General features: G+C 46.2%; 2 protein-coding genes across 2 annotated transcripts; both read left to right on the top strand.

Moving 5' to 3' along the window:
* Positions 1–5,481: 5,481 nt before the first annotated feature.
* LOC117042809 (zinc finger protein 24-like) lies at positions 5,482–16,883 on the top strand. The gene is made up of 6 exons (XM_033142463.1): positions 5,482–5,499; positions 8,598–9,182; positions 10,714–10,840; positions 13,332–13,420; positions 14,796–14,921; positions 16,794–16,883. Exons 2-6 carry the CDS (start codon positions 9,018–9,020, stop codon positions 16,863–16,865), a joined length of 579 nt encoding a protein of 192 aa, XP_032998354.1. The 5' UTR covers positions 5,482–5,499; positions 8,598–9,017; the 3' UTR covers positions 16,866–16,883.
* LOC117042765 (zinc finger protein 502-like) lies at positions 16,844–18,181 on the top strand. Its single transcript, XM_033142406.1, has one exon. The coding sequence runs from the start codon at positions 16,868–16,870 to the stop codon at positions 17,972–17,974; it is 1,107 nt and encodes a 368-aa protein (XP_032998297.1). The 5' UTR covers positions 16,844–16,867; the 3' UTR covers positions 17,975–18,181.
* Positions 18,182–23,604: the final 5,423 nt, after the last annotated feature.

Below are 23,604 nucleotides of genomic sequence, written 5' to 3'. Positions count from 1 at the left end.
AGAAGCTCAAGGAAGTGAGATGGACAAGACTGGGGGCCAGTGGAGACGGCCGGCATTAGAAAGGGATGTTTGTGCCTATTGAAAACAGACAGGACATTGGAAAAGGGGATATGGTAAAAGGTTAGAGGATGTGGCAGATTGGAGAGGAGCAGGAGAGGAGAGGAGAAGGAGCTATGAGGGCCGATGCCCTCCAGGATTAGGGGAAGGAGGGGTCCAGCACCTCCTGGAAAAATACGAAGGGGACCCCATGGTAAAACTCCACATCAGGGGTTCCACTATAGAAGCATTGATATTGATATGTATGTTTGATTAACATCCCCTGCATTGTAAACGGGGTTGGACAGGATGACCTTTAAGGGTCCCTTCAAGCTTTGCAGCCCCATGATTTCATGATATTAAGAAGTAAGCATGTTGAACCAAGTAGCAAAAATGTGTTAGTTGAAGAACTTGAAGGTTGGGTAGTTTTTTTTCTATCTGTTTCTGTCCTCACAAAAACTGGAAACATAAATTTGGAGCATGGATTTGTGTTAACTGAAACTTTCCCGGTGGCATTGTTGGGGCGAGACAACTGAAGTTAGCTGTAAAGGAAAATAAATGAGATTAATAATATCAAAGGTAGAGGGTTCAAATTATAAAATGGCACTTTGTGCAGCTGAGAACCCTGAATGCCAGAGGGGGAAGGAACTGAGTCACTCCCTGAGGCAATTCTGAGGTATGGTCAGGAGCCAGCTCTGCAAGAGCCAAAATGCAACACCCTTCTGTGTTAGATTAAAATTTGGAGCAAAGACTGTTAATCAGTCACAATATCCACTGTCATTGGAAATAAGGAGAGGACTGAAAGTTACAATGGACAGGATTTCCCCAAGGTTTCATGGCACCGCCTAGAATTTTTGGAGTACAGTTGCAAAGGAACTTAGAGGGATGGAAAGCCCAGCACCCTAAAATCACCTGGAGCAATATGCGGGTGACATGCCAAAGAATACGAACAATGCATAGGTGCCACCATCTCCTTTTTAAATCATTAAGGAGAAGCAGGATATAGAGTGTCTAAGGTAAAAGCCCATCTTGGAAAAGAACGGGTGACTTTTCTTGGCTATGAATTGAGAAAAGGGACCAGGGCCCTTGGAACAGACAGAGTTCAAGTTATTTTGGACACTCCACTCCCTATGAGCCCCAAAGCCCTAAATTCATCTTTGGAACTAACAAGATTCTGTCGAAACTGGAAACCAGTAAATGAGGGCTGGCACAGTCCTTGTATAATTCTCCTATAAAAGAGTACATAAAGAACTGGAAATGGACTAAAGAAATGAAAAGTGCCTTTATTTTATTATATAACATAAGAATTAGTGCCACCTTGATGTTGGAGCCCAGTTTGTGCAGACCACACGGCTGTGTGTGGGGTGGGGGCTCAGTGAATGGATTTTGGTTTGCCTGACCTCTGAAACATACCTCTGGAATCTGCCTGATCGTGGTGTAGACTCCTTTTTTACCCTCTGGGTCAAGATCCCTGGGACATATTTGTCCAACACCTTGCCAGTGTTTCCCTGCTTCTGTCTCTATCCATCCCTGGCCTTATCCCCTGCAACTCACCAGATCTCTCTGAGGGTCCTGGGAGGGAATGCTCAACAGTTTTGGGGATGGATGCAGGAGGCAGCCTGACCAAGTCAACCGTCCATGTTCCCCCTTCCACCTGTGCCAGGTTTGCAGGATCAGCCTCTTCCACCCTTCCTGAGGAGCTCAGAAGTTGCAGGTTCCTGGGAGGGAGGGGGGGAGAAGCAAAGGGAGCTTCAGAGACCCTGCAAGCATTTTCCTGCCCCCTAAAGTTTAGCTGTTGAAGGGTAAGTCTCCCTTTGTGTGGAGTTACCACACACCATTTACATGGTGAAGGAGGGTTGCTTTCCTCTTCAAACCCACCATGCAAGAAAACCCAGCCGCCTAGACATAACATCATCATCATGATGACTAGAGCAGTGTTTTTCAACCACTGTTCCACGGCACACGAGATGGTGCCTGGTGTGCCGTGGGAAAAATTGAAAAATTACTTTATATATAGTCAATATAGGCACAGAGTTAATTTTTTTTAACATTTTCTAATGGTGGTGTGCCTCGTGATTTTTTTCATGAAACAAGTGTGCCTTTGCCCAAAAAAGGTTGAAAAACACTGGACTAGAGTCATGCCTTTTGCATCAACTTTTATCCCTGTTAGATGGGAGTTTGGCATTGCAGCCTCCCTGGCCACAAGCTCCCAGTGACTTAAACAACAACAACAACACAATAATAACAACAACAATAATAATTATTATTATTTCCCCTCCCATCTGGCAGGGTTTCCCCAGCCACTCTGCTGGCTGCTGGGTCCTTCCCCAACTCACTTCCTCCAGCCTGGCTTCCTTTCCACTGTAGCCCCTCCCCCCCCCACCAAGTCGACATTAAATGTTTGTAAGAAGAAAACGAAAAATAGAATTTATTATAAAATTCCAGAGAGGGGCATCCTGTTAGGCTGCAATAGATTGTAATGGATTGCTTTGAAGTCAATTCGGCGCCAAATAATAATAATAATTAAGAATCCGGCGGCCCCCCCCCACCGCCCTGCGCGTACTTTGCCAGAACAAAGGCAGCAACCCTAAGCAATCCTGACCCACGTGGACCGAAGGGCTGAGTCGGTGTAAGGCAGCGTCCCACGTCTGGATCCCCCAGAAGCTCCGGCTTCTCCACCAGGAGGAGGCGGGCACCGATCCAGCTTCCAGGGAAGAAAGGCTTGTGAGGGGGGTGGATAGGACGCCCCTCGCCTCGTGTAGGGATGTGACTTAAAGGGGATTCCCGGGCAGGAGCAAGAAGGCTGGGCTTCCCTCCCAGAGATCCTTCCATTCCTCCCTCGGCCCCCCAATATCCTCGTATTCGGGTCCCCCACCCACGAAATCTCCCCTTTGGCACGACTCACCCCTCGCCATGCGCGTAGCATCTCTCCCGCGCGCACCTTGCTCTGCATCAGGAGGGACCACCCAAGACGAGGGGGCGGGGCGGTGAGGGGGGGGGGACAGAGGGAGGGTCCCTTCCCAGGCCTCTCTAGGCAGGTGGGATCTCTCCTTTTAACCCTTCCGTGGGCTGCCTCTCCCCCCCCCCCCAATAGCATTACCTGCGCGCCTCGCGACTCCCCCTTGCTTCCATCCTGGCAATCTGTATTTTGGAATCATAGAATTGTAGAGTTGGAAGGGATCCTAAGGGTCATCCAGTCCAACCCCCTGCAATGCAGGAATCCTTTGGGCTGTATTAAATCTCCGACACTCCCGAGGGACGCTCCAGTTAGAATCATAGAATCCTAGAATTGGAAGAGACCACAGGGCCATCCAGTCCAACCCCCTGCCAAGCAGGGAACACCATCAAAGCATTCCTGACAGATCTGAAGAAGTGTGCATGCACACGAAAGCTCATACCAAGAACAAACTCAGTTGGTCTCTAAGGTGCTACTGGAAGGAATTTTTTATTTTGTTTCGACTCTGGCAGACCAACACGGCTACCCACCTGTGACTGTCAAGCCTCTGTTTAAAGACCTCCAAAGAAGGAGACTCCACCACACTCCTTGGCAGCAAATTCCACTGTCCAACAGCTCTTACTGTCAGGAAGTTCTTCCTAATGTTTAGGTGGAATCTTCTTTCTTGTAGTTTGAATCCATTGCCCCGTGTCCGATTCTCTGGAGCAGCAGAAAACAACCTTTCTCCCTCCTCTATATGACATCCTTTGATATATTTGAACATGGCTATCATATCACCCCTTCACCTTCTCTTCTCCAGGCTAAACATACCCAGCTCCCTAATCCGTTCCTCATAAGGCATCCTTTCCAGGCCTTTGACCATTTTGGTTGCCCTCCTCTGGACACGTTCCAGCTTGTCAGTATCCTTCTTGAACTGTGGGTAAAAGCGGCATCCTTGTACAGTACTTTAATTGGTCTGAGCCAATGAGGCACCTCGCAAGAGTTTCAGGGAGGAGTTTAGGAGAGAGATAAAATCTAGAAAGACTAGAAAAGCTCAGAGGTTTTCTCTGATTGGCTGTTCTCTCTCGTTCTTGTGCACGACACATTTAAAGCGGTGTTCCCCAAACTTGGGTCGCCATCTGTTTTTAAACTACAACTCCCATCATCCCTAGCTAGCAGGACCAGTGGTCAGGGATGGTGGGAATTGTAGTCTCAAAAAGCAGCTGGCGACCCAAGTTTGGGAAACACCGATTTAAAAAACACGCCATCCCAGAAATAATCCTGGGAACCGTAGTTTTCTAAGGATGATGGGGGCTTGCAGTTCTGTGCGGGTTAAACAACAGTTCACGGGATTCGTTTCGGGGTGGTGATGTGCTTTAAACGTCCTGCTCAGGGGCGTACCCAGGATCAAAACTAGGGGGGGGGGCAAGCCATCGTCGCTCAGGTTGTGACATTTCAGCACGGAAAAGGTGAATGAAACCAAAATTTTAAGAAAATTATATATAATTATAGCAGTGCTTTATTACAATAATTATTACAATGATTTGCTTGAAATCTAGTTACATGTCTTATACTACCGGTAATATCATTTTCTTGGGTTTGAAGAAAACTTGTTCAAAACTTTCGTTTCAATGCAGTCCTGAGGGTAAAATCCCAACTTTACACAGCATTTAAATTGGTTTATTCCTACAGCCTTGACTGTAAGCATGCTTAAATTCAAGTGTGCCAATTTACATGGAATATTTCTCCTTTATATAGCATTGCATTCTTCTATTTATACTGATCCAACCCCAGTGGATCAGCCCCAGAAATCTGATTACAACTGACTTTAAGCCATGTGAAGGGGGGGGGGGGAGAGATGTAAACAACATTAAGGATAGCATTGTGGCGGGTTGGACTAGATGACCCTTGGGGGGTCCCTTTCAACTCTATGATTACATTCCTTCAGTCTCTGCACTTTCTGGTGGGGCTGAGGACTCCCTGCGCCCCCCCAGTGGCAGCTTCAGGAACTGCAGGGCTATTTCCTAGCTCTGTTCAGCTGTCGGCTCTTCCCTGGAGTCCCGGTCCTACTCCAAATGGATACCGATCATTTTGCTTCTGGGGGGGGGTAGCTTGCTTCTAGGGGGGGGGCATTTGCCCCCCCCCCGCCCCCTGGGTACGCCCCATGGTCCTGCTTATTATTTTTATTATATTGCACTCGGCTGCTTCTTTACAAATACACACACACACACACACACGGAAGTCTCAAAGCCACTTAACATCAAGATAAAACACGAGCCAGTAAAATTAACGAGAAGCCTTTAAAAAAGAAGAAGATCGGGCAACGCAATGCAACGAGCAAACTTGCTGCACAGAGCGAGGGGGGGGTGGGGGGTGAGAATCCAGCAGTCTAAAGGTTAACGCGAGAGAGTCGGCCTTCCTAGAGAGGCGCCTCAGAAGAAAGAGGAAGGCCCACTTCCTGCCTGCGCCGCCGCCACCCCCCCCCCCAGCCCTCCTGCTACTATTCCCCTGGCGAAAGAGCGCATCGGGTGAGTGCAAAAGGGCCTCTCCGGGAAGGGGAGATCCCCCAGGGAGGAAAATAGCTTCAAAGGAGAGCAGGGGACGGCATTGCATTGTTGCAATTGCATTGCATTGTTGCAGTGCGGTGAATTGCATTGTTGCAATGCATTGCATTACAGTGTTGCAATACGCTGCATTGTTGCAATGCGCTGCAATAATGTATTGCAGAGGAGTGGGCTTTGGTCGGTCCCGTGGGGAGAGAAGAAGCCCAAAGCAGGCAGCAGGAGGCAGGCAGGGATTCCCCCCCCATCCCTCTTTTTTCAGTCCCTACAAAGGGAGACCGGGGGGGGGGGGACACACTTCCAGGCTGTCACTATTGGGGGGGCGGCGGGGATTCAAACGCATCCCGGATCTATAGGTTTGCACAACTGTCGCCAAAGGCCCACTGTTAATATAAATTAAAAGCCAGACTTTTTGGACCCTCTCCAGACGGTCTCCCTTTGCTGAGCCCTAAGCCTGATTTGCATTGCTTTGCGGAGAGCTTGCACGGCGCTTAAAGCAATTTCCCCACTTCGTTTTGCTTGCAGAGCTCAAACGTCCTCGCGTTATTATTATTATTATTTTTAGTTATTAATTTTGTACACCGCCCCTTTCCTGAAAAATCACAGGGCGGTACACAACGTCAAAATACAAAACGAGAACACAAAATACAAAGAATAACCAATAACCCCTCCTCCCATAAACACAGTTAAAAAACTGCAAAAAAGGAAAAATAAAAATGTAATAGATTCCTCCACCCCCCGAAAGGTGACACAGTGCTTGAATCTGCTTTTAATTGAGTAAACCTCAGTTTCCTGCTGTGGAAACTGGAAAAGAGGAAGCCGTCCTGTACGTTCGCCCAGCGCTCGGATACCACTTTAAGCAGTCATGCCTCCCCTCCCACAAAGCACCATGTGAGCTGTAGTTTGTTAAGGGTGCTGAGAGTTATTAGGAGACACACACACACCCCCTTCCCCTCACAGAGCTACAATTCCCAGAGTGGCTTAGCAATCACCCCCCTTCCCAGGAAACTATGCAATTAGGGGGGTCTCTTAGCAACTCTCAACACCCCTTTAACAAACTATAACTCCCAGGATGTTTTTTGGGGAAGCCATGAATGTTTAACATGGTATCATAGTCAAAACAAAATAAAACAAAAACAAAAAACCTTCCAGTAGCACCTTAGAGACCAACTAAGTTTGTTCTTGGTGTGAGCTTTCGTGTGCATGCACACTTCTTCAGATAGTTGGTCTCTAAGGTGCTACGGGAAGGATTTTTTTATTTTGTTTTGACTATGGCAGACCATAGTGAGAGCTGGACCATAAAGAAGGCTGATCGCCGAAGAATTGATGCTTTTGAATTATGGTGCTGGAGGAGACTATTGAGAGTCCCATGGACTGCAAGAAGATCAAACCTATACATTCTCAAGGAAATCAGCCCTGAGTGCTCACTAGAAGGACAGATCCTGAAGTTGAGGCTCCAGTACTTGGCCACCTCATGAGAAGAGAAGACTCCCTGGAAAAGACCCTGATGTTGGGAAAGATGGAGGGCACAAGGAGAAGGGGACGACAGAGGATGAGATGGTTGGACAGTGTTCTCAAAGCGACTGGCATGAGTTTGGCCAAACTGCGAGAGGCAGTGAAGGATAGGCGTGCCAATATTTTCATTTACTATATCTTCCCAATATTTTCATTTACTATATCTGTTTTCAAATTAACTTAATTATTTTCGTACGTGCAAACATAATATCGTTTCCACCTTTTATTTACAAGAATCACTCTAGTTCTGCCAGGAGATTCTTATTCTTACAATAATTTTTTTATGTATTCCTTAAATATTCTCCCGTCTTTATCTACACTCTGTTTCGATTGATCTCTTATCATCTTGCCAGAGTGGTGCATGCTCTGGTAATCTCCCGCTTGGACTACTGCAATGCGCTCTATGTGGGGCTACCTTTGAAGGTGACCCGGAAACTGCAATTAATCCAGAATGCGGCAGCTAGACTGGTGACTGGGAGTGGCCCCCGGACCACATAACACCGGTCCTGAGAGATCTGCATTGGCTCCCAGTACGTTTCCGAGCACAATTCAAAGTGTTGGTGTTGACCTTTAAAGCCCTAAACGGCCTCGGTCCTGTATCCTGAAGGAGCGTCTCCACCCCCATCATTCAGCCTGGACACTGAAAACCAGCGCGAGGGCCTTCTGGCGGTTCCCTCACTGCGAGAAGCTACAGGGAACCAGACAGAGGGCCTTCTTGGTAGTGGCGCCCCGCCCTGTGGAACGCCCTCCCATCACAGGTCAAGGAGATAAACAACTACCTGTCATTTAGAAAATACATGAAGGCAGCCCTGTTTAGGGAAGTTTTTAATTGTGACTTTGTATTGTATGTTGGTATTTGTTGGAGGCCGCCCAGAGTGGCTGGGGAGACCCGGCCAGATGGGCCGGGGTATAAATAATTTATTATTATTATATATTATTATTATTATTATTATTATTATTATTATTATCATCATCATCTTTGCTATCTGGAGATATTCTATCATTAGGGCTTGCCACTCTGCTATTGTAGGTACTGCTTCATTTTTCGAATTTCTTGCCACTAATATTCGTTGCATGCATGAATAATGTTTCTCAAATTTCTCAATGGAATTTGCCGACTGGCCCATTGCACCTCGGTTGTAGAATGTTGCGGAAATCGAACGGTCTTCCAGAATGGATTCCGTTCGACAATCGAGGTACTACTTCTACTACTAATAATAGATCAGAGGACATTTTCCAGCCTCCAGCTATTGATCTGGCTGCAACCAAGAGGAAATGAATAAGATATTTATGGAGGAGTTTGAGGCCAGAGAAACAAGAGAAGGGGCTACTTTGTGGGTGGCCCATTTATTGATTTAGAAATGCGATCAAAGATTGAGTCTCCAATACTGTAGAGACCTAGAGGCAAAACCACCACAGGTGGGTGCATAACTTACTACCTGCAGGGTGGGTTTAAAGCATTACAAACAGTATTTAAAAACACATTTCCAAACAGCTCTTCAGTCTCTGGTTTCTCACTGAGCCTTAACATTTGCCTGTCTTTCCTTCAGGGAGAAGCCCCAGTGGTTGCCAGCTGGAGTTGTCCGCTCCGGCTTGTGAAAATACCTTTGCTCCCCGCAAAAGAACTCCAGCCCTTTGCAAGCCTCTGATCCGGGCAGCTCTTGGCTTTAACAAGAGAGAATTGGCGGGAGAATACCTTTACGGCGATCTCGGAAGCCGCGTTGGAGTACAGAACGAAGATGGAGGAGCGAACCGCAGCTGGCCATGACGCTGTTGAGATTGGGAGCCGTGGGACATACAGGGAAAGTCTGCCCCAGAGATGCCGGGTGTGACGATGCCAGCTCGATGACCACCGGCAGCGCTTCAGAGGGTTACTCTACCAGGAGGCCAAGGGACCCCGAGAGGTTTGCAGCCGACTCCACAGTCTCTGCCGTCGGTGGCTGAAGCCAGAAAGGCTCACCAAGGCCCAGATGCTGGACCTGGTGATCTTGGAGCAGTTCCTGGCTGTCCTCCCCCCGGAGATGGAGAGCTGGGTCAGGGAGTGCAGAGCGGAAACCAGCTCCCAGGCGGTGGCCCTGGCAGAAGGCTTCCTCCTGAGCCAGGCGGAGGGGAAGAAGCAGGGAGAGGAGAAGCAGGTGAGAGAATATTTTCATCTTCGTGGTTCCAAGGAGGAGAAAGCTATCAATGGCTACTAACCATGGTGGTTCTCTGCCTCTGCAGCGGGAGCCAGCCATGCTTCTGAATACACCCCTTGCTGGAAGCCTCAGGAAGCGAGAGTTCTCATGTGCTCGGTTCCAGCTTAAGGTTTCGCACAGGCATCTGGTTGGTTGTTGTGAGAACAAGTACACATCTAGCAACCAATGTGCCCCTTTGGTTTCAGATAGTATATGGGTAAAGGGACCCCTGACCGTTAGGTCTAGTCGCGGTCGACTCTGGGGTTGTGGCGCTCATCTCGCTTTACTGGCCGAGGGAGCCGGCGTACAGCTTCTGGGTCATGTGGCCAGCATGACTAAGCCGCTTCTGGCGAACCAGAGCAGTGCACGGAAACGCCGTTTACCTTCCCGCTGGAGCGGTCCCTATTTATCTACTTGCACTTTGACGTGCTTTCGAACTGCTAGGTGGGCAGAAAGTATAGGGGTAGCCGAGTCTAAAAAACCCAGGACACAAATTTTCACAGCCCTCCATCGGCTGCGGTGGCACATTGACCAGAAGCGTTAACTCTGGAAGAGTCTACTTGATTCTGACCACACTAAGTGTCCTGATGTATGTTCTGCTCCAGGAGGCTTAGTTGGGTCAGAAACTCAGTGCACGCTGTAAGAGTTAACGCTAAATACATTACTTTCTAATTGAATCGCCCCTTAATTCAGAAACCGATGAGGACGGAGATCTTGTCAATGGTAGAGAAACTCTCTTTTAAAAAAATAAATTAATTTATTTGGTTTTTCGAATTGAAATTTTATATCAAACATAAATTATAAACCAAGAAATCTCCTGGACTTCCATCGTCCCCTTCGTGGGGTCCTTATTTAATAATTTTGCTCCCGCATCTTTTTTTTTGGATGATCCAGATCTTTTACTTTTCCATTGTGTCCAGAATTCACCCTTAAACTACAAGTGATTATTCCAATCCTACTAACAATTTAACTGTTTGCAATGGTCTTTAAGATAAAGTTTCAATTTCCCCCCGTTTCTTATTAAAATTTTGGTCTTCCTGATTTTACGGACTAGTGATTTAAATCATGATATTCCACCTAAACATTAGGAAGATTCCACCTAAACATTAGGAAGAACTTCCTGACAGTGAGAGCTGTTTGACAGTGGGATTTGCTACCAAGGAGTGTGGTGGAGTCTCCTTCTTTGGAGGTCTTTAAGCGGAGGCTTGACAGCCATCTGTCAGGAATGCTTTGATGGTGTTTCCTGCTTGGCAGGGGGTTGGACTGGATGGCCCTTGGGGTCTCTTCCAATTCTATGATTCTATGATTTAAATCGATTTGATTTAAATCAAATCCACCCTTGTGGCCATGGGCCATTCTCTGCTTCCTGTGTTCCTGTTGCAGCCCCACTGAGCGTTTTGCAGAGCTGAAGAAGAAGAAGATGGTGAAAATCCATCCCATTCCCCTAGTTCTCTTCCCTGCTCCCTGAATCAAATCTTGGTTGCTGTTTCAGGTGCCGCAGTCCCTCCTGCAAGCAGTCGCTGATTCCCTCGAGTCAGAAAAAGACGTTCCCAATGGCTGCAAGAAGTCACTCTGGGTGGGAATCGCGCCAGAGATTCGGACTCAAGATGTGTCGCAGGGTAAGGGAGGATTTCCCATTCCTCGAGTTTCTGGGTGCTAGGACGTTCTCCAGGAAAAAAAATCTAGATCTCCCTCTTCCTCTTTGTGGATGCCTGTAATTAACGAGCCGCTGATCTTGCGTGTGGGGTGGGCTGTCCATCTCCGAGTGTGGGTCCCCCCCCACAACTCCCAGAGTTTATTCCTCTCTCAGCCTGAGAGTTAAATTCAGCATTACTCTAAGCGAGGTATGACCACATGGAGCAAGTTCTGTTTGCACGACAAGATTCCATCCCCCCCCCCATTCCCTCCCCCATTGTGCTGCCTGTGCATCTCTCTTTAAAAAAAATTTAATTAAATTTTGTAAGATATTAAAAAGAATAACACCATTTTACATTTCATATTGAAAATACAAAGGAAAAGAGAAAAAGAAAAAAGAACAATAAGTTCTTCTTACATACATAACTTATTCTTTACATTATTGGGTGACTTCCCTCGGTCTCCCCCCCCCCCAATCTGAATTTCATTTCCTTAATATTCTCTAGCAATTTCCATAAACTAACATCCTAACCATTATACTTCTAGAACTTTTAATTAACCTGTTCCCAAAAATATATAGCAAAAAACTATAACTACCTCCTAAGGCAACACTAAATATTACAATATTTATTCAAATAAACTTTAAATTTCTTCCAATCTTCCTCAACTGACTCTTCTCCCTGGTCGCGGAGACTTCCAGACAGTTTGGCAAGCTCCATAAAGTCCATCATCTTCATTTGCCATTCACCTATTGTTGGTATTTCCTGGGTCTTCCGGTTCTTAGCTAGTCGTAGCCCTGCCTGTGCATCTCTTAAATCTGTTTGCAGTTTTCTCTTAACTCTCCAGAAGAGATTTAGCAGTCATTGGGGAGAGGGGAAAATCCCACTGCAATAGTAGATCTTGTTCCGTACGCACAATTGAGTCGAATCCCATCTTGTCTCCTGTTTTAATTAATGTATTGATTCAATGTAATTGTTTTTACCATGCATTTCAGTTCTTCCTCCTCTCTCTTTTCAAAACTGATCTATGGGAATCTTAAAGTGGCAAATTAAATGACTTGGCGATCCTAATGTTTTATTGTTGATGATGATTATTTATGTCCCTCTATATTATATCTTGTTACCAAGTACTGTTTTGTTGTAGTTCTCTCAATTTATATCCCAGAATTGCAGCACACTAGTAAAAAGTAGAATTTAAAACATCCTAAAAACAGTTTAAAGCAGTCGCAATTATCCTCAGGGTTGCCAGGATTTCAGCATCAAATGCCTGGGTTAAGAGAAAGGCTTTTAAATGCATTAATAATGCACAACTACATTATATTATAAGGTGGTATATATATTTAGAAGTGTTTTTGAAAAATATACATTTTATTAAACTTTCACATAATCCTCTTAGCTACATCACAAATAACCATTTTTGTTTTTTTTTTCTTTGACTTTCCATATTGTTCGATAAAGACATTATATTTCAGATCTCTTTACGGCCTTCTTGTTCATAACAGTACGTTCAATATAAACCTAACAAGAAGAAATCCCACTCTTCTAGTCTGGCAGTTACCTTTGCCATTTCAACACAGTCCATTGATTTCATTAACCCATTCATCTTTTGTGGGTGTTGTTTCCTCTTATATTTAGAAGTATTCTTCCTTTTGTTTGTTATCTCATTCATATCCCACCATTCCCTCCCAAAGGAGCGAAGGCTGGGATTCTGATTATGAAGTCATTGCATTATACTTGTAACATTTTAGAGAACTCTTGTGTGCTGATACCTTTTTAGTGCCCTTCAAATTAACCAATGCTGCCAATACTCGTAGTAAACCGGTATACAGTAAGCAGCACATAAACGGCGCACAGAAATCTACCAAACCATTCCACGTTCCGAATCCTACATTAGTAATCAAGAATAGAGAGGGCAATGTGAAAATCTAATAAAGAAGCCACAAACAGAAAACTCATTCAAGTTAATGCAACAGGGAATTTCAGTCTTTAAAGTTCCTTTAGCCAGGCTCCTGTGGATATCGACAAAGGTAAGTCCAATCAGATGAAATATTGAAGATGTTATGCACAAATGTTAGACAGGGTGCCGGCGTTTGTCCCCTGTTTTGCCCCATGGACAGTTTCGGGCTCCTTCAATAAATTCTTTCCCAGTGTTTACTGTATTTTCATACATTCAAATTTACATGTTACATCTCATCTTAACTCAAGCCAAGATAGTACTTAGCATATGAAGTTGAAAGTGTGTAAATATGCCAAAACCTTGAGGAAGAATATTCTGAAGAAGAAGATTAAATGTTGTAGTTAAGATGAGATGTAACATGTAATCTGAATGTATGAAAATACAGTAAACCCTGGGAAAGAATTTACTGGTTTCCTTCAAATTAACCAAGCAATAAAAAAGTGGGCAGCATGGGCATACCAGCAGCAACACTGCTTTTCTAAGAGCAAAAACAACATCTGTTTTCGCCATCTTCTGCAGCAGGCAATGGGGTGTTGTCCCCGACCTTCTCCGAATCGTCCCTCATTTGTGACAGAGCAACAGCAACAGCTTCTGCACCGTCGACTCGGGTAAGGATCGTCAGAAAAAACATGTACACAGGATGGTTGGGGAGCCTCCACGTTCCATAGATTCACAGAAGTGTAGAGATGGAAGGGACCACATGAGGTTATCTAGTGCAGCCCCTTGCAATGCAGGAATCACACCTAAAGAATCCCTGACAGATGGCCACCTGACCTCCTCCAATGAAGCAGAGTCCTTCTAAGAGGGTCTGTTCCACTTGTCGAGCAGCTCTTACCATCAGAAAATTCTTCCTAATGCTTAGTCTAAGTGCGTACAGGCGTACCTCTGGTTACGATTGCTTCAGGTTGCGTTCGTCACGGGAGATGGACGCGCCGAACCCGGAAGTACCGGCATGGGTTACTTCTGGGTTCGGCGGTTCGCGCAAGTGCAGGAGCGCCGAATCGCATCGTGCACATGCGCAGACGTGGCGCTTCAAGATACGAGCTGCTCATGTTGCGGATGGGGCTCCGGAACGGATCCTGTTTGCAACGAGAGGTACCAGTGTACCTGGGTTTTCGAACAGTTTATTTTTGGCCCCTGAACGCCACAACCCCGGAAATGGCTGTTCTGGTTTGCAAACTATTTTTGGAAGCCAAACGTCTGACAGGGCTTCGCCAGCTTCCGATTGGCTGCAGGAGCTTCCTGCAGCCAATCAGAAGCCGTGCTTTGGTTTCTGAATGTTTTGGAGTTGGATTTCTGCAGCCAATCAGAAGCCTTGCTTTGGTTTCTGAATGTTTTGGAGTTGGATTTCTGCAGCCAATCAGAAGCCGTGCTTTGGTTTCTGAACGTTTTGGAGTTGGATTTCTGCAGCCAATCAGAAGCCGTGCTTTGGTTTCTGAACGTTTTGGAAGTCGAACGGACTTCCGGAACAGATTCTGTTCTACTTCCAAGGTACGACTGCATATTGGGTGCCTGTCATATGTTGACAGAGATGTTAAACCCATCAAACAACACACACAGAAGCAAGCTCTGCTTATTTTGCTTAGGCAAAAGTTTGACTCCAAAGGCGTGGTGGAGGTGGTTTGGAAGGGGACGCTCATTTCTTGCAAATCAGAAATCTTTCAGAATCTGTTTGTCAATCTTTTATTTGTATGCCGCCTTTCCAGAGTTAAAACCGTGCTCAAGGCAGCTTACAACATATAAAAAATTAGATAACTACAAGCACAACAAAAGTAGTCATAAACAATTAGCGAAGCATCAAAAGCACACGTCCCAATCGAAAAATTTCCACCTAAATAATAATATCCAAAATAAGGATACAAGAAATTAACATCAACAACAGCAACAACCGCCCTCCGCTAAAAATACCCTAGCCCAAGATATATATGTATAAATTTAAGATGCATATAACTTGAAGGACATGGCATTTTCTTCCTCATTCAGGGTCCCATGGCCTTGAGGAGGTGGCCGTGTGTTTCACCGAGGAGGAGTGGGCTCTGCTGGATCCAGGCCAAAGGGCTCTGCACGGGGAAGTGCAACTGGAGAATTATTGGAACGTGGCCTGTCTGGGTAAGGGCCACACTTTGTTAAGTCCCAACAATTTTGTTATAACACAATGCAGCTTTAAAAATGCAGTCATAAAATATAGAGTGGATCTGAAATATGCATTTTAGGTGTCCGAGGCCAGGTTGAAGAGGTTTGTCTTCAGCATATGATGAAAACTACATACAGTGGTAACTTGGAACTTAATCCGTTCCGGGAGTTTGTTCAACCCTGAAACCTTTCGAAAACCCAAGACGCGGCTTCCGATTGGCTGCAGGAGCTTCCTGCACTCAAGCGGAAGCCGCATCAGACGTTCGGCTTCTGAAAAAACGTTTGCAAACCAGAACACTTACTTCCGGGTTGCGGCGTTTGGGAGCCAATTTGTTTGGCAGCCAAGCCATTCGAGTACCAAGGTACCACTGTAATGAAGTTGCCAGACACACTTCTGTGGGGAGGGAGTTTACAGCTTATCGTCTGCCACCATCACTATCCTGAGCTTGGCGGGGGGGGCGCTTCTTGGTGGTCTGTAGGAAAGGAGGCAGTTTTTCATATATCTGGGGCCTGAATGATTTATGGCTTTAAACACAAGCATGAGTACTGTGGGATGTAAACACAGAGCAGTCAAACACAACACTGCTAGAGTGGACATGAAGGTGTCTCGGTCCTCCAGCCTTAACGTCCTGTTTACCTGGACTGAGACAACTTCCTCTATGTAACTGGAGATGGGTGTGGTTTCACCTGGGGAGGTTTACACAAAGCCACAGGAAGCAGACCCCATCTTCCTCTTTTGCATCGTGTTTTGAACAAGCAACATCTTAGGAGAAGATGCTCTTAGCCAAGAGAGCACAAGAGGCTTTCCTCCCTTATGGAGTTAGCTTCTACATGTAAATACATTTATCTAAGCCTGTCTGCTTTTCTGAGACTGCACTGTATCTCAGGATGCCTGTAAGTAAACTCTTTTATATCTTATAAACAGTGCTGTGTTGTGTCTTTACTTTTAAGAGGGAAGAAGGGGAATATACCAGGAATATATATTTCTTCTAGAGGCTTTAGCGAGCCTATGCAACCGTTTTCTGCTGTGTTTTAAAAGGGAATGTAACTCTGCTAAGTTTGGAGCTTGCTAACACAAGCTGGGATGAGATATATAAAGTAATATATCTTCACCCACACTCCAGAGCATTCCCACAAGTACCTTGAATTGGGCCTGGGAATTAACCCATTGCATGGTACCCAATGCAGCTTGGAACTGTAAGTAAAACTCAGTTAAACTTACTTAGAGGTTTGTGGTCTGTTCATTGCAAAAGGGGTAGGTCAGCTTACATGCAGCTGAGATGGGATAAAGAATGCAGCTGTTTGAAAACGTGTTATATGAGATTTAAATGGAACCCAGACAGTAATTGGCTGCTGTAGTTTGGACCAGTTGAAGTTTCTAAGTCATCTTCAAGTGCAGCCCAAATCAAATCCGGAAGGCACAGTCTAGGAGAGCCAGTGTGGTGTAGTGGTTAAGAGTGGTAGACTCGTAATCTGGGGTACCAGGTTCGTGTCTCGCTCCTCCACATGCAGCTGCTGGGTGACCTTGGGCTAGTCACACTTCTCTGAAGTCTCTCAGCCCCACTCACCTCACAGAGTGTTTGTTGTGGGGGAGGAAGGGAAAGGAGAATGTTAGCCGCTTTGAGACTCCTTCGGGTAGTGAAAAGCGGGATATCAAATCCAAACTCCTCTTCTTCTGTCGGATGTGTAGAGCAGTTCTAAGTCTTTGGAAGGAATGTGGAAGCAGAACCACACCTGTACAACGTCTTCTCTACAGCAGTAAATTTGGCATGATGGGTGATAAAAAATATACTTCCTCCTTGTTCCCCTGCTTTCTCCTCTAACCAAATTTCTCTCTCTGTATTCCAGAAGGTGATGAGTGGGAGCATAAGACTGATGAAGGCACATATGGAGAGTCATTGGAAAGGAACAAGAATCTAGAGATGGAAGATGAGATTGGGGATCAAGTTGAGCCAGAAAAGCAGGAAGGAAATCAAACAGAGATGTGGACGAACGAACCTGTTTCTTGGCAGGGTGACAATTTCCACGAAATCTCAGTTCAGCAGGGAAAACAGAAAGGGCAAAGAAAAAATGTCTGCCCAGTATGTGGGAAAAGCTTCAATCGCAAGTCAGACCTTAACGTTCATTGGAGAATCCACACAGGAGAGAAGCCATACAAATGCCTGGAGTGTGGAAAGAGTTTCCGGCAGCTAGCAAGCTTCTCATCGCATCAAAGAATTCATACGGGAGAAAGACCATATAAGTGTTCCGAGTGTGGAAAGGGATTTTATGACAAATCGAGCCTGGTGATCCACCAAAGAATCCACACCGGGGAGAAACCGTATCAGTGCTTGGTGTGTGGGAAAGGCTTCCATCAAAGCTTCGGCCTGACTTCCCACCAAAGAATCCACACCGGGGAGAAGCCATACGTTTGCTCGGAATGCGGAAAGAGCTTCTACGACAAGCCACACCTGACCAGACACCAAAGAATCACACGGGGAGAAACCGTATACTTGCACGGAATGTGGAAAGAGCTTCAGCCAAATCACGAGCTTCACTTCCCACCAGAGAATCCACACCGGGGAGAGGCCCTTCATGTGCTCGCACTGTGGGAAGAGCTTTTACGACAAGTCCAACCTTCTCACCCACCAAAGAATCCACACGGGAGAGAGACGGTACGAGTGCCTGGAGTGCGGGAAGACCTCAGTCAGAAAAAGAGCCTCACCTCCCATCAAAGCATACACACAGGAGAGAAACCGTATCAGTGCCCGGAGTGTGGGAAGTATTTCAGGCAGCAAACGGACCTTACTTCACACCAGAGAATTCACACCGGGGTGAGGCCTTTCCAGTGCCTGGAATGCGGGAAGAGGTTTTACCGAAAAGCGGATCTAAACAGACACCAAAAAGTTCACACTGGGGTCGGGAGACCCATTATCGCTTGGAGTGTTGAAATGGCTTCAGACGGCGTATCCATCTTATGCCCTCTAGGGGAATTTACAGAGGAAGGCCAATGTGTGGCTTCTGAGATTAAACAAGAACCCTGCTGCTAGCACAGCCACCAGAGAACCCACATAGGAAATCCAACTCCTCTGCCCCAAATGAATCCTTGGTGTGTGGGGACCGTAAAAGAAGCTTTCGGAGAATTGAAAAGCTTGCTGACTATTTTGTGACATTTCAGTTGGCCCAAAGAAAGGTTTTTGCCTTACTGTGGACTTTTCTTATTTTGTACTCGTTATTTTTGCACTTAAGATTTCTGTTAAAAAAAAGTTTTCATACTATTCTGAACAAACGAATGAAAGCTTCAAGTCTTGCAGATGTGAGAGTTAACCATGATACAGATTGTGAAACGGTTTTGGACCATGGTTTCTGTGGACCACCTTCTCATATGAGCATGCTGGGGTATCAAGTTAGGCCCTCTTGTCAATTCCAAACCTATGCATGGGAAGTGGCCTTCCTCTGTCGCCACACCCTACCCATGGGGATTTCACAGAATCGTAGTTGGAAGGGACCGCAGGGTCCCAAACTAAGGCCCGGGGGCTGGATGCGGCCCAATCGCCTTCTAAATGCGGCCCACAGACGGTCCAGGAATCAGCGTGTTTTTACATGAGTAGAATGTGTCCTTTTATTTAAAATGCATCTCTGGGTTATTTGTGGGGCATAGGAATTCGTTCATATTTCCCCCCCCCCAAAAAAAATATAGTCCGGCCCCCCCACAAGGTCTGAGGGACAGTGGACTGGCCCCCTGCCGAAAAAGTTTGCTGACCCCTGACCTAGTCCAAACCCCTGCAATGCAGGAATGCTTTTGCCCAACGTGGGACTTGAACCCATGACCCTTAGTTTAAGAGTCTCATACTGTACCAACTGAGCTTTCTGGGGTGATTTGTCTCCCCCCGACCCCCAATGACCTTTCATTGCAGTGTTAAGACCAGCCTTATGTTTAAGCACTAGCCTGATAGCCTTAGGAGACAAGGAATTGTGGCCAGGCAAATAAGGGGGGCAGTATTCTGTACCCTCTCTCAGTTCAGCACAAAATGCAAGTGGTTGTGAGAGTAGGGATGGAGTTTTCCGGCACTATTTCCAGCCCAGCATGATGGTAAGGGAATAATAATGGCAGGTCAGTAATTTCTGTGAACTTATTTATAAGGCCGATTTATTTTAGGAAGGTCTTCTTCAACATTTGGAGGTTGGATTTGATCGATTGATTTGCCATAATTGATATATAACCTTTGTGGGATATTTTCAATGTTACTTCCTCCTCCTTCTTTTAGATATTGCATGGCCACGATTGCATACATAACATACATATTTGTTTTACGCACCTTGTATTTTCACAAAGCATCTTCACGGCAGCATTTTTTTAAATCTCTCTGATTAGGATGGTGTGGGAGAGGAGGCAAAATGGAAAGCTGTTTGTCTGTGAAGTTTGTTTTTTGTACCTTTCTGCTTTCTGTTTGGTGCTGTCTTCTCCTTTTTTTTGTGTAATCAATTTATATTGAAAGTTTTTCAACATCAATGCAATAAAAGCCTAATAATAATAATAATATAATAATAATAATAATAATAATAATAATAATTTATACTCCGCCCATCTGGCTGGGTTTCCCCACCCACTCTGGGCGGCTCCCAACAGAATCTTACAGGAAAAAGCATGATAAAACATCAATAAAATCTTCCCTAAACAGAAGAAGAAGAAGAAGAGTTTGGATTTGATATCCCGCTTTATCACTACCCAAAGGAGTCTCAAAGCGGCTCACATTCTCCTTTCCCTTCCTCCCTCACAACAAACACTCTGTGAGGTGAGTGGGGCTGAGAGACTTCAGAGAAGTGTGACTAGCCCAAGGTCACCCAGCAGCTGCATGTGGAGGAGCGGAGACGCGAACCCGGTTCACCAGATTATGAGTCTAGCACTCTTAACCACTAACCACACTGGCTCTCCCTGAAGGGCTGCCTCCAGCTCTCTCATAGAATCATTGAGTTTGAAGGGACCCCGAGGATCATCTAGTCCAACCCCCTGCAATGCAGGAATACGCAGCTGTCCCGGACGGGGATCGAACCTGCAACCTTGGTATTATCAGCATCATACTTTAAACCAATTGAGCTATCCAGGCTCCCTCTATAATTGATATGTAACTTTTGTGGGATATTTCACTGTTGCTTCCCCCTCCCTCCCCAATTGCTCTATTTCTGGCTTGTAGATTTTGTTCTCTCCCTTTTGAAATACTTCCTGTTTGTGCTCGCATATGTTGCTGCTTTAATTGCATATTATCATCATCATCTTCATTTCCTTAGCAGCATCAAACTATATATGGAAAGGAAAGGCATAAGCATTGATACCATATGAATAAAGGATAACTTATGGACACGCGAGATCTTTACTGTGTGAGAAGGGATTGTCTCATGCCCTTATGGCTCTTTGGCCTTTCTTGGGACACCTGGAATGGTTCAGAGGATGGCCCGCTCCTGAGGGATGTTGGCTCTGAAAGGTAGCGACTCTGCAACTCCTATTGGCTGCTGAAGCACAGCTGCTCTCTCAAAATGCATTCATCACCAAATGGCTATAGGTGGTCTAGTACGATCGCATCTAACAGAGGGATTCAGGCAGAAGTCTCTCCCAGCTCTCCCTGGAGATGCCAGGATCAAACCTGAGATCTTCTGCTTGCAAGGCAAATCTCTCTCTTCTCTCTTTGGCAATCATTCATAGCGAGTAAGATTGTCTTCCATAAACACGGTTTTAACAAAATAAAAATAAAAAAATCCTTGCAGTAGCACCTTAGAGACCAACTAAGTTGTTCTTGGTATGAGCTTTCGTGTGCATGCACACTTCTTCGATTCACTCAGATACGGTTTTAACAGTGAGTCCGTGACTGTGGAGGCCAATTCTGGATCCACACATCCTGCCACAGTGGGGACATATGTTTATGGGTGGGAGTTGATCACGGTGATGGTTTGCCAAGCATGTCATCCTCTTAGCACGTTTCTCCCTTTCGTCCAGAGTTTGAGTGTCTTCAAAGTCCATTTACAGGTAGGTAGCCGTGTTGGTCTGCCATAGTAAAAAAATAAAAAAAAATCATTCCAGTTGCACCTTAGAGACCAACTAAGTTTGTTCTTGGTATGAGCTTTCGTGTGCATGCACACTTCTTCAGATATCTGAAGAAGGTATCTGAAGAAGTGTGCATGCACACGAAAGCTCATACCAAGAACAAACTTAGTTGGTCTCTAAGGTGCTACTGGAAGATTTTTTTGTTTTGTTTTGTTTCAAAGTCCATGACACCTTTGGTAAGGCTGTTCTCCAGCTGGAGCGCTCACTGGCCAGTGTTTCCCAATTGTTGGTGTTTATACTACATTTTTTTTTTAAGATTTGCCTTGAGAGAGTCTCTGAACCTCTCTTGTTGACCGCCAGCATTACCCTTTCCATTTTTTAAGTTCGGAATAGAGTAATTGCTTTGGAAGACGATCATCAGGCATCCGCACAACATGATAAAGAAGCTACTGTGCTGTGCTGGAAAGAACATTACCAGCATCTCCTTAACCGCAATTCCCCCTGCTGAGGTCCCCTCACAAATGCTCTATCCCTGAGCTACACCCTTTCCTCTTGCGAACCTCTTTTCCTCCAGCTCTGCACCTGCTCCTCGAGCCGCACACAGAATCCCTGACAGGGCGGAGGCGATGCTTCACCTCCTAATTATAGGAATCATAGTGATTTAGTTCTCTTTTTTCCCTGCCCACACTCAAGGGACTGATCCCCCACAAGCATCACCTTATTTGTTATTCTGCAAATAACCGAAATCTCAGGATGGAGAGATGCATGAGGCAACCTAATGCAACAAGAAATGCCTACTTATATACCTCCTTTGAAACCGAACGCTTTGAGGCAGGCGCGGACTCTGCCAGCGTGAAGAAGACACTGTATCATCCCTCTGCTCTTAATGCCACCGGGGGCTTGATCCTGCTTCTTATTAGCTGCTTACTATGCTGAGAGCAGCCACAACAGAGGCAATGAGAGCCGGCAGACCCAGAGTGATGCTGTTGCTTCTGCTGCTGCTACTGCTACTGCTACGCTTTGTAGGCTCTGGGATGCCAAAGGCGAAATGCCCCTTGAACATGGAAAGGGATGTTCCAGATGCATTGAATTATTACATGCCAGGAGACCACCTCGTAAGTGGGGTCATTTCTACAACACATGTTTTCCATGCAGCCGACCGTTTTCGCGAACCACCCCAAATTGTGCTCTTGGGTAAGCACTTCTATGTCAAATGGTTTCATGCTGTTCTCTACTCAACCCACTCCGGGAATCCTTAAATTTGCCAGGGGCAAGCCCTGTTTTCTGGAAGTGTCTTTGGAGACACAAAAAGCCAATGGATGTCGCTTCCATCCTTTGTCTTCCTACCTGCAAGAAACAAAACAGCTACCCATTAAGTTGCTAACACATTGAAGCTGAATCCTGAAAATATGTAGGCTACGTGTTCCCAGTCATTGATTTGGGAGGTGGGCAGGTGGCCTGATGTGGATGGGATTGGGCTCCTTTGCAAGGAGCAGGTCCATAACTTGTTGGTTCTCCTGGATCCAACATTGCTGCTGACCAGGATGGCAATATCCCACCTCCACTGTCAAGGCAGCATTTCGCCAGTTTGGTGTAGTGGTTAAGAGCGGTGGACTCGTAATCTGGGGAACCGGGTTCGTGTCTCCGCTCCTCCACATGCAGCTGCTGGGTGACCTTGGGCTAGTCACACTTCTCTGAAGTCTCTCAGCCCCACTCACCTCACAGAGTGTTTGTACATGAGTAGAATGTGTTCCTTTTATTTAAAACGCAACTCTGGGTTATTTGTGGGGCACAGGAATTCATTATTTTTTTTATCCAAAATATAGTCCGGCCCCCCACAAGGTCTGAGGGAAGTGGACCGGTCCATGGCTGAAAAAGTTTGCTGACCCCTGCTCAAGGGGTTTCACCCAGGACCGAAACCCTGGCTAGACACCCCCCCCCCATTAGCTACAGCCCTGAAGGTGTTCGTGTTCGTGTTGGAAACCGCTAAACCTCTGCTCCCCCAGCTGCAGCACCAGCTTCAAAGCAGAGAACGGGGCAAGGCTGCCAGAATTGTTTTAACTCTTTAATTTGTGTGGATTTTGTTCCTGCTGCTGTTTGTTTCAGAGAGGGGAGATGAGTCTGGGAGGAGAGGAGTTCGGAGAAGTAGGGGGTCTATCACAGTGCTTCAAGGAAGGGGGGGGTAAGGTGTGGGAGGTGGGGCAGGCTGGGAAAAAGGGCATATGGTACCAGCATTATTACCGTGCCCTGTGCCAGCCTCTACTCTAACCTGGGAAATTGTGGTTGTCCTATGAACCAGCCCTCTTCTCGGCTGCTGTTGCTAATTGCCAGGTTGGATCTGGAAAAGACGTCCCTCGTTCATGATTGTGAACTTTTCAGTGTTCAATTATTCTAATGCTTGTCCTTTTGCAGGGTTTGGAGCTGCCATACATCCGGGATTAGTCTGTCAATAATAGCATCCCTGTGGAATTTCCCAAAAATGGGAATGCCCGGGGAAACCCGGGCGTATGCAGAGCCGTCTCATCCATTGGGGCTGGTGGTGCGGCGCGCCAGGGCGCAATGGCCTGGAGGGCGCCTCCGTCCTCCAGCCCCGCTGGCAGCGCCTGCCGGCAGCGCCCTCTGACTCCCGGCAAGGGAGCT

The sequence above is a fragment of the Lacerta agilis genome, chromosome 2 (genome assembly GCF_009819535.1).
Source record: "Lacerta agilis isolate rLacAgi1 chromosome 2, rLacAgi1.pri, whole genome shotgun sequence".
Taxonomy (NCBI): Eukaryota; Metazoa; Chordata; class Lepidosauria; order Squamata; family Lacertidae; genus Lacerta; species Lacerta agilis.
Note: the sequence above shows the minus strand (reverse complement) of the source record. Positions and strands in the feature narration are given on the sequence as shown.